General features: G+C 42.4%; 1 protein-coding gene across 9 annotated transcripts in view; it reads left to right on the plus strand.

Annotated features, from left to right (window-relative positions):
• TMEM39A (transmembrane protein 39A) overlaps positions 1 to 11,253 on the plus strand; it is a 78,855-nt gene that overhangs the window by 51,919 nt on the left and 15,683 nt on the right. For all 9 annotated transcript variants that reach the window (XM_077479726.1, XM_077479727.1, XM_077479725.1 and 6 more), the window contains 4 exons: positions 2,042 to 2,125; positions 4,655 to 4,809; positions 6,271 to 6,619; positions 10,808 to 10,995. In XM_077479726.1, the coding sequence (XP_077335852.1) occupies positions 2,042 to 2,125; positions 4,655 to 4,809; positions 6,271 to 6,619; positions 10,808 to 10,995 (776 nt within the window). The remainder of the gene's footprint in view (positions 1 to 2,041; positions 2,126 to 4,654; positions 4,810 to 6,270; positions 6,620 to 10,807; positions 10,996 to 11,253) is intronic.

Below are 11,253 nucleotides of genomic sequence, written 5' to 3' on the forward strand. Positions count from 1 at the left end.
GCTTTTATTTTGCTGAAAAGCATTTACTTCCTGGAATCCATCTGCTCTTAGCTCAGGCTTGCAGACAGGAAAGTGTATGTAGCTGAGAAAAACCCGTCTTCCCCTTCTAAAGACTTTTGGGAAGTAGGACCTCATTTGCCTAGGCCCTAGGCAAATGGAAACTAGGAAGTAACTGAAGAAATGTAAAAAAAAAAAAGAAAAGTTTATTTTAATTTAATTTACAAAATAGGAAACATTTCAACATCCTTCACTAAAGAAATATAAAACATATTGCTATCTATAAACTATAACCACTTGGTTCCCACACTACGTCTATTGACGTCATGGGGTTTCGGTGGTTATATCTAAATGACGCCTGAGGCCACAGACATCATTCAGATATTGCCGTTTTCAGCCGGCGATTCCCTGCACCATAAGAACGATCATAGCGGCTGTTCCGCCGCTTGATCGTCCCCTCCCGCCGCCCTCCGGTGCTTCTACCGACTCACCGTTTCCATCAGTGAGTCGGTCACAGGATCCGCCGGCCCCAGCAAGTAATCGTAGAGATTTCCGGCGGACTAGATTGTCCTCGGAGTCTCTATGATCGTTCGGAGGCCGGGCGTGACGTCATAACATCGCGCCTCGGTATTCAAATTAACGGCGCCGATCTGGCTAGGAAGCCAGGATCGTTTATTTTTTTATTTTTTTTTATTCTTCCCAGCCTAGAGGTGAGATATGGGGTCTTATTGACCCCATATTTCACTGTAAATAGGTCCGATCGTGCCATATTCAAGGGATGTTTACATTCCTTGTAATAGGAATAAAAGTCATCAATTATTTTTTTTTTTTTTAAGTGTAAAACTAAAAAACTAAAAATAAAATTAACAATAATAAAAAAAAAAATTTAAAGCGCCCCTGTCCCCGTGAGCTCACACACAGAAGCGAACGCATACGTAAGTCCCGCCCACATATGAAAACGGTGTTCAAACCACACGTGAGGTATCGCCGCGAACGTTATCGCAAGAGCAATAATTCTAGCCCTAGACCTCCTCTGTAACCCAAAATATGTAACCAGTAAAAAAAAATTTAAAGCGTCGCCTATGGGGATTTTTAAATACCACAGTTTGGCGCCATTTCACGAGCGCGTGCAATTTTGAAGCGTGACATGTTGGGTATCTATCTACTCGGCGTATCCTCCTCTTTCACATTATGCAAAAAAACTGGGCTAACTTTACTGCTTTTTTTTTTTTTTTTTTTTTTTTTTTTAAAGCATGAAACCGTTTTTTTTTTTTCTGAAAAAAAGCGTTCGAAAAATTCCTGCGCAAATACCGTGTGAGATAAAAAGTTGCAATGACCGCCATTGTATTCTCTAGGGTCTTTGCTAAAAAAACATATATAATGTTTGGGGGTTCTATGTAATTTTCTAGCAAAAAAATTTGGAATTTTACATGTAGGAGAGAAATGTCAGAATTGGCCCGGGTGCGAAGTGGTTAATATAATTACTATATAAACATATAGGTACATAAGTCCAACAAAATATTTGCTTATATGTTATGAAAAATAGAATAGTCTACCCGACTACACAGATTTCTGGACCCTTAGAGAGAATAATCCATATTAAATTTCCTTCACCCCAACCAAATGATAGTCTATGGCTAATACTCCCCCTCTTTCACTCCCGCAAGGGTGTCAGACATACAAAACCACAAAAAAAGAAAAAGGGGAAAAAAAAGGGGGGGGGGGAACACTTTAAAACAAATAAATATGATCTTCTTTCCTATCTATTTACTAATGCTAGCGGCATGAGGATTAAAAATAGCCAATGTTGATTCAGAGAGTGAAGTCCCGCTTTGATATGGTTTTTGTCATTGCCACACACATACACTGGTGTTTCCCGGGGTTTAGATGCAGTTTAATTTGTAAACCTAAACAAACGACATATACCAGAACCCAGTTGTCGTAGTTTTTGACTGTAGTACCTCTTTTAGGCACTAGGCTGCCATAAGGATTAGAGATATTCACATTCAGATTTGTGTTTTTTTTTTTTTTTTTTATTCTGCAGAATTTCCATCTCATCGATTATCACCTGGCAGCTTTTATCACCGTTATGTTGGCCCGGCGACTTGTCTGGGCCCTTATTTCTGAGGTGAGTTCCCTCTCTCTCTGCTTTTTATTGGTGCGCTGCCTTATTCCAATGCACCCTGTACTGCACGGCCCCGGATCAAGCAAAGCGCTGCCTGGCAATCAGAAGTTAAAGGGAATGTGTATTGTGTTTTTTTTTTTTTTGTTTTTTTTTCTTCCCCCCCCAACCTCTTGCTTGACTGTGTGATGCATATGTGCAGCAGCAGGGCAAGTGAGCTAACACTCTGTACAGACTGCAGGAGGATAAAATGCTAAAGCCTTTTGTTTTTTGTTTTTTTATAATTCTTTCTTTCTTTTTTATGTTTTTCTTTTTTATTATTGAGGATTTTTTATGTATATTGTATGAATAGCTCTGACAGTACAAATCAGTAATAAAAAAAAAAAAAAGAAGCTGTCCTTCACAGATGAGGCCCATTTCACTTTGCCGCAATTTTGCAGCAATTTCAGGTAATGCCTGTGTAAAAGTGAGGTCTATGGACCTCAACACGCATCTAAATTAAGACTATTTTGAAGTCTGCGACTTCAAGTCGCACAGATATGAACGGTTCTCGTTGGAAATCACGGGGTACGACTTGTCATGCAACTTTGCAGTCCTAAGTCGCAGGACAAGTCGCACAAGTCTAAGGCTGCACTCTTTTCACTATTCCACAGGTCATTAACTACTTCAGTTCTGCCCTATAGCAGTTTTACTTCTTCAGGGTGACACCTGTGCACCAGATTAAGTGCATACATGATCTGACACTTCTGGGTAAGGGGGGGGGGGCACATGTGCACACTGCCGGCGGAAGCCGTTCGGCACTCATGGATCTTTAGGCAGATGGGCAAATCACCGTTCTTCCTATGTAAACAAGGCAGATTGCCTTTCTGACAGGAGGGAAGGGATGGAATTTGTGTACCTGCTAAGCAAGGGCTAGAATCCATCTCTTCCCCTAGTAAAAGCACCACACACAGCTTAGTAAAACACTGGCTAGGCACATGGTTAACCCTTTGATCGCCCCTGATGTTTACCCCTTCCCAGCCAGTGTAGTGACAGTGCATATTTTTAGCACGGATCACTGTATTCGTGTCACTGGTTCCCACAAAGCATTAGTGTCAGATTGTCCTCCGCAATATCGCAGCCCCGCTAGAAGTCGCTAATTGCCAACATTACTAGCAAAATAAATAAAAATGTCCCATAGTTTGTAGACACTATAACTTTTGTGAACCAATCAATATACACTTATTGGGATTTATTTTATTTATTTTTTTACCTAAAATGTATAGTAGAATACATATTGGCCTAAATTTATGAAGAAATTTATATATTTTTTTTATTGGACATGTTTTATAGCATAATGTAAAAAATGTTGTGTTTTTTATTTTATTTTTTTTCAATTTTTTATTTTTTTTTTTGAGAAAAAAATTCAAAATGTAGAGGTGATCAAATGCCACCAAAAGAAACTTCTATTTCTTGGGGCAAAAAAGACATACATTTTATTTATGTACAATGTCGCATGACTGCAGAATTGTCCGTTAAAATAACAGCGTGCCGTATCCCTAAAAATGGCCTGGTCATGGGAGGGGGGGGGGTAAATCTTCCAGAAGTCAAGTGGTTAAAAGATAAAACTAAAAAAGTACTGGCCTTCAACCAGAGCTGTCCCCCATGGTAATTATTTTCTTCCCCTAGATGCCCTTTATTTATTGGGTTGCATTATTGCCAGCATCATTCAACCCGCTTCTTTGAGATCCCCAGCTGTCCTGGACCCGCTCCCAGTCTGTGATTGGGTGGTGAAAGGAGAAGCAGCACCTTGATGAGCTAATTTCTCTGCCGCTTTCTTCTTATCCTATCGGCATGCTTTTTGTCAGCACATGTACTGATTTGCAAAGTGTGTGGCTTCTCCTCGGCGCAGTGTGGTCTGTTGCTGTACAGGGATTGCAGGAAGCTGATATGAAGTCAAATTTTGTCTGCTTCCACTGATTGCATTATAGTATACATTTAATGATGAATTGTGATTACAGAGCTGCAAACGTTTGAATCTTTTATATCTGCATGGGAAAAAAAGTGAAGGTCACTATGAGTTAAATCCAAGGAGCTGCATAGCATCCCCTTGGGTTATCGCTATTATTTACATCTGACAGGTTTATTTCCCTGCCCGAGAGACACTCCAGGATTCAAGAGGAGACAAGCACAGAGAGCAGCTATACCCACCCCTCCCATCTGCTGCCCATTCACAGAAGCCTTTGTATTTTGTGAACGTGTTCATATAATACCAAGGCTTCTATGAATGGGCATTAGGAGGAGAGAGGCGCGCATGGCTGCTGCAGCGATTCTCCTGTTTAGAATGCAGAGCTCAGAAGGATGAGTGTTGGGGGCCCGGAAAACCAATATTGCTATCATACTATAAACCTGTCAGATATAAATAATAAAGCTAAGCCCAGAAGGTGTCATGCACCAAGCTGGACTTGGAGCTGCACTCCTGAAATTCAGCTTTTAAGTTTCAAGCTTCTCTTCCTACAGCAGACTTTTTGGCTAATTGTCATGTCTCTCTTTCAGGCTTCTCAGGTAGGATCAACCTCCATGGTCCACTACAGCGCTTTGATCACCGCCCGCCTGGTCCTGCTCACGCTGTGCGGGTGGGTGTTCTGCTGGACCCTGGTCAACCTGTTCCGCAATCATTCAGTCTTGAACCTCTTGTTCTTGGGCTACCCGTGAGTTATTGCTACAACCTCTTCGGTGTGTGTGTGTGTGTGTCAGAGTGAGAGACAGAGGGAGACAGTGGGTCTAAATGGTCATGTATATGCAATGCCTATAAAAAAATATTCACCCTCGAGGCGGGGGGTTTAATTTTGTTTGAGTGACACTAAAGTTCAGGATATGTTGTCTGTTTTAGGCTGGGTTCACACTGCTGCGGCTAGGAGACCCGAATGTGATTTGCACCGCACTGCAGTGCAAATCACATCCGATCTCTGTGCGTTGCGAGTTCAGCCATACAGATAGTATGGCTGAATTCGCATCGCACCCGCCGCAAACTCACACAGGACCCTTTTTTTGGTCCGCAGCAGAATCGGATCGCATGGGTGTTCACACCATGCGATCCGATTCCTGTCCGAGTTTGCAGATCGCACTGCGATATGCGAACTGATCTGGGGGTGTCATTAAGGTTTCACTGACACTCCCAGCAGTCCGCATAGGGCAGTGTGAACTGCCGCCGGGAGGCATGCAATGCGGGAACCCGCTGCGGATTCGCGGCGTTCCCGCATCGCTTCAGTGTGAACCCAGCCTTACTCCAGCCTTTCCTAAAGTGAGAAGGTGATGAGTTGTTTTTGATTGTTATGACCATCATGCCTACCTATATGGCATAAAGTATATGGACCCTTCACCAGTTCAGGTGTTTGCAAAGAAAGGTACTATCTATGCTAAGGCATACAGAGTCATTTTAGACAATGGTGCCCTTCCAATCTTGTGGTAACAGTTTGGGGAAGGCCCTTTTCTGTTCTTGAATGACTGTGCCTCTGTGTACAAAGCCAGCTTTTCTAAACACATTGTTTGGTGTGGAGGAACTTGAGTGTCCTTCACAGAACCCTGATCACCATACATAAAGACATGGTTTGGTGTGGAGAAGCTTGGGTGGCCTTCACAGAACCCTGACTTCAACCCTACAGGTCACCATCCATAAAGACGTGGTTTGTTGAGTTTGTTGTGGAGAAACTTGGGTAGCCTTCACGGAACCCTGACCTCAACCCTAGTGATCACCATCTATAAAGACTAATTTGGTGTGGAGGAACTTGATTGGCTTCTACAGAGTCCTGACCTCAACCCTACTGAACACCTTTGGGATGAATTGGGATGCTAAGTGTGAGGCAGGACTTCTCTTCAAACCTCAGTACCTTAATTCACAACTTCTTATGGCTGAATGGGTACAAATTCCCTCAGACAAACTTAAACTTGTGGAAAGTCTTCCCAGAAGAATGTGGGATGGTATATCTGCCAAGGGGGGGACACTTCCATATTGATGGCCATGGTTTTGTAATGGAATGTCCAACACACTGATATAGTTGTGATTGTCAAGTGTCTGCCAATTTTTGGCCATTGTTTGGAAGTATTTTTTGCTTCGTGTTTTGTTTCATCTGTATTTATATCTCCACTGTGTTTCCTCCATCTCTTTCCAGATTCGGAGTCTATGTACCTCTTTGCTGCTTCCACCAAGACAACCGCTCCCAGCCTCTGCCCACGGATTGTGGATACCTCGTGCAGGATTCATTGGTAGAGGACGGTGCTAATGACGTGGCCAGCCTTGTCAGACCCAAAGACTTTCTATCCCTCCTCCGGGAGTCCCTGAGAGAACAGTTCAATTCCCCCCCTTCTATCCCATCCCACAGCTGTCCGCTGTCCCCAGACCTCATACGTAACGAGGTGGAGTGTTTGAAAGCGGACTTCAACCGCAGGATTAAAGAAGTCCTGTTCAACTCCCTCTTTAGTGCCTACTACGTGGCGATTCTGCCACTGTGCTTTGTAAAAGTATGTTTTTGGTTTTTTTTTCATTTGTACTATTTACTTGTTTGTCCTTACCTAGCAAATGAAGACAGGCACGTTTTTTTTTTGTTTTATCCAGTTGTATAACATCCAAGTAAAATATATAACTCCAACAGGTCAAATTTTTTCTTAAAAATTCAAAAACAGAATAAGTGAGTTGGAAAAAGGATGACCCCCCCCCCCCCCCCCTCCTAAAAAAAAAAAGACTTGACTTCCAACTGTGATCAGCTGTGGTCATTTGATTAGTTCAGCATAAAAGAGCTTTCCTGGAGCATTTCATTTCCTGGTAGCGCAAGTGAAGCAAACAATCACTATGGGTGGCAAGGCGCTGTCATCGGGATCTCCGGGATAAAGTTGTGGACAGGCACAAGTCAGGAGATGGATACAACGGCTTTATCAATGCCTAGAAGCACATTTGAAGACTGTTATAAAGAAGTGGAAGGTATTTGGTAGCACACAGACCCACCCTGGACCCAGGACGTCGCTCCAAATCGGATGAAAGAGCCAGGAGGAAACTGGTCAGAGAGGCTACCAAGAGGCCTACAACACCTCTGAAGAAGTTTCAGGAATTTATGAAAAAGAGTGGTCATTGTGTGCATGTGACAACAATATCAAAAATTCTCCACAAATGTGGCTTGTATGGGACGGTTGCATGAAAAAAATCCACTCCTCAAGAAAGGCCACATGGAGTCACCATTGAGCTTTGCCAAGACGCACCTTGAAGATTCTGAGGCCACCTGGATGTTATGGTCAGATGAGACGAAAAACTGAATGATTTGGCCTTAACACCAAACGATATGTCTGGCAAAAATCCAATACAGCTCAACGTCCAAATAACACCATTCCTACACTAAAGCATGGAGGTGGTTATATCCTGTTAGGGGGTGGTAATATCCTGTTGTGGGGGGTGTTTCTCTCCAGCAGGAACTGAAGCGCTTGTCAGGATAGAAGGAAAAATGGATGGGGAAAAATACTGTTAACTTTTTGAGGAAGATCTGCTGCCCTCTGCCAGAAAGTTGTCGATGGGAATATAAGGTTTACCTTCCAACATGACAATGACCCAAAACACACAGCAACAATGACCACACGGTGGGTTGAAGAAGAAAAGGGCGAATGACCTTACATGGCCTAGTCAGAGCCCAGACTTAAACACCATTGAAAATCTGTGGAGTGATCTGAAGACTGCAGTCTACAAATAGTCAACTTAAATGTAACTGAACTTTAGCAGCTCTGCAAAGAAGAGCAGGCGAATATTGCAAAGTCTGGATGTACAAAGTCAGTAGAGACAAATCCCAACAGGCTAAAGGCAGTCCAACAAAATACTGACACAAGGGGGGGTGATCCTTTTTCCAACTCAGTCATTCGGTTTTTCAATGTTTTTTCTGACCTGTTGGTGATTTATCTTTCACTTGGATGTTATACGTTGCACTGGATAAATACAGATGGATAAAACCAAAACTGTGTCTGTCTTAATTTCAGGCTGCAAAGCAACAAAATTTGATTTTTATTTTTTTTTCTATATCCACTGTATTTTGTATGCATGTCATTTACTTGTAAAATCCTCCTATATGTAGACATCCAAAAGCCCAGAGACTGTTTCTGGGCACCGCCATGTTGATTGAGATGTCAGCAGCACCAGCAGACTCAGAGCTGTCACTCAAGTGACACTCTATATAGTGTTCCCCTTCACACCTCCCCGGCAGCTACATAAGAGCGGAGGAGCTGCACCAGCACAGACAGTAATTAGACCCTCCCAGAGGAGGAGGGGGCTATGACGTACAGGGAGGGAGGGGGCAGGGCTAAAGAATTTACTGTTCCTGGAGTAGTCACATTTTCTAAGCACATTGCAAGTGAATGTTGATTTTTTTTTTTTTTTTTTTTTTTTTTTAATCGTCTAAAAACCAAAACGATGTATATTGCAGCCGACACATTCTCAAATGTTGTTGGTGCATTCTTGTTCTTTTTCTTTCTTTTTTTTTTTTTTTTTTCGCAATTCTTTTTACCTGGTGATCCAAGATAAAGATTTTGCATGAATAAATAAAAGCTGATCATTTTGATGCACCCCAGCCAGTATAAAGTGGTTTGTCTCCTCCCATGTAAACTGATGCATTCTGCTGGAGAGCTTGTGCTTTTGAAAAATAGACTTGCTGGCTGGATCACCAGATGAAAATCGAAAAAAGTCCAAAAAAAAGAAAACGAATGTAGCCATTACATCAAAGAATTGGTAATCTGCAATATAATAAATGCTTGCTTTTGGGTTTAATGCTGCTTTAACCTATAGTTAACTATCCGCTCAACACTAAACAATCAGATAAAGTTAAAGTGATTGTAAAGGTTCAATTTTTTTTTTTTTTTTTAAATAACAAACATGTAATACTTACCTCCTCTGTGTAAGGGTTGTGCACAGAGTGGCCCCGATCCTCCTCCCCCAGTGGGGCTCCTGGCTCCCCCTCTTTGGCAAGAGCCCCCCATGGAGCGCAGCTTTCCATGGGGGGTGCCACTCCCGAGTCCTGCCGCTGCGTCCATTGACACAGACAGCGGGATATAATACATTCTTGTTTTTAGGTTTTAATATCACTTTAACACCTTTGTGCGCAAATTTGCATCCATGGCTTGAAGGGGTTAAACCAGGGTGATGCCTGCAGCTTGTACCGTTTATTTGAGCGGGCGGTTGGCTTTTTTAGTGGTGATAACCAATGCGACTAAAAGCCGCTTGGCTGTTCTCCTATGGAGCAGGAGGGGACCACACCTAGGCTGAAATCCCGGAAGCGATGTCACAACGTCACTTCCAGTTTACTCGGCTGCCAATGGCACCGATTTAAAAACTAAAAAATTACAGTATGTAGAATCACCAATTTTTGGCGTTAAAAGCGGAGGTTCACACAAAAATTGAACCTCCGCTTTTCAGACCCCCCCCCCCCCCTCCGGTGTCACATTTTGGCACCTTTCAGGTGGAAGGGGGGTGCAGATGCCTGTCTAAGACAGGTATTTGCACCCACTTCGGGGCATAGACTCCCACGGGAGTCTATGCTGCTTCCTGTCCCACTGCGCTGTCTGCTGGGACACACGCGGGTCCCAGTGACAGCAGTAGGGAACCAGGAAGTGAAGCCGCAAGGCTTCATTTCCTGATTTCCATAGCGAAGATGGCGGCAGCAGCAACCCGAGGACCGAAGGACGGTTCGGTCTCGGGTGCTGACATCGCTGGACCCTGTGACAGGTGAGTGCCCTTATTTTAAAAGTTGCAGTATTTGTAGCTGCTGACTTTAAAAAAATAAAATAAAAAAATTGTACGTCTCACGCTTTAAGTGCAGAGGGGTCTTTTAGATCCCTTCATAAAGAGTACCTGTCACCACCTATTACTGTCACAAGGGAGGTTTACATTCCCTGTGACAGCATTTAAAGTGATCAGAATTTTTATTTATTTATTTTTTAAAGAGACAATGTAAAAAAAAAAAAAGAAAAAATATTTTAAAGTGCCCAGTCGCCAGGTGCTCCGCGGCAAAGAAAACGCATACATAAGTCACGCCCGCAAATCTAAATGGTGTTCAAATCACACATGTAAGGTATTGGCATGATCAGAGTGAGAGCAACAATTCTAATAAAAGACTTCCTCTGTAACTGTAACCTGATGAACGTTACATTTTATTTTTAAAGCGTCGCCTATAGACATTTTCAGGTACCGTAGGTTGTCGCCATTCCACGAGTGTGCGCAATTTCAAAGCATGACATGTTCGGTATCTATTTACTCGGTGTAACATTATTTTTCACATTATACAAAAAGGTTTGGGCTAACTTTACTGTGTTGCTTTTTTTTTTTTTTTTTTTTTTTTTAATTCGTGTATTTTTTTCCCAGAAAATTGCATTTGAAAGACCACTATGCAAATAACATGTGACATAAAATATTGCAATAATCACTATTTTATTTTCTAGGGTCTCTGCTAAAAAAAAAATATATATATATATATATATATATAATGTTTGGGGGTTATAAGTCATTTTCTAGCAAAAAGTACAGATTTTAACTTGTAAGCAACAAATGTCAGAAATATAAGCTTAGGCATGAAAGGGTTAAGAATTGTACAGTCCGTGTTGTAACGCAGCTTTATCCAAATGATGAGCTCCATGTGTTTCCTGAATGTATTCGATGTTCTGACGACGTGTCTTTCCTTGCAGAGCACTCAGTATTATGACATGCGGTGGTCATGTGAGCACCTCATCATGGTGTGGATCAATGCCTTCGTCATGCTGACCACACAACTGCTGCCGCCCAAGTATTGCGACTTGCTGCACCGGTCGGCATCACACTTAGGAAAGTGGCAGAAGCTGGAGCACGGGTCTTACAGCAACGCACCACAGCACATGTGAGTCCTCCCTGTCTTCATTTTATGGTTGGGGCATTGGGGTTAATATGGTGTACATTTGCATCAACTGAGCGTGTGACATGGCTTCCAGTATCTCATGATCACTTTAGTAATAAATTAAAAGCAGATCTTATTGAGACCAAAAATTACATTTCAAATCTCTTAACCAAATTGCCTCCCATGGATTGTCTGAGTTGCAGTGGTTATACCAGGATGATGCCTGCAGCTACAGGCATTATCCTGGTATCTTTGTTTTTT

This window comes from Lithobates pipiens, unplaced genomic scaffold, assembly GCF_037356315.1.
Source record: "Lithobates pipiens isolate NorthernLeopardFrog02 unplaced genomic scaffold, aLitPip1_a1.2 Scaffold_16, whole genome shotgun sequence".
Lineage (NCBI taxonomy): Eukaryota > Metazoa > Chordata > Amphibia > Anura > Ranidae > Lithobates > Lithobates pipiens.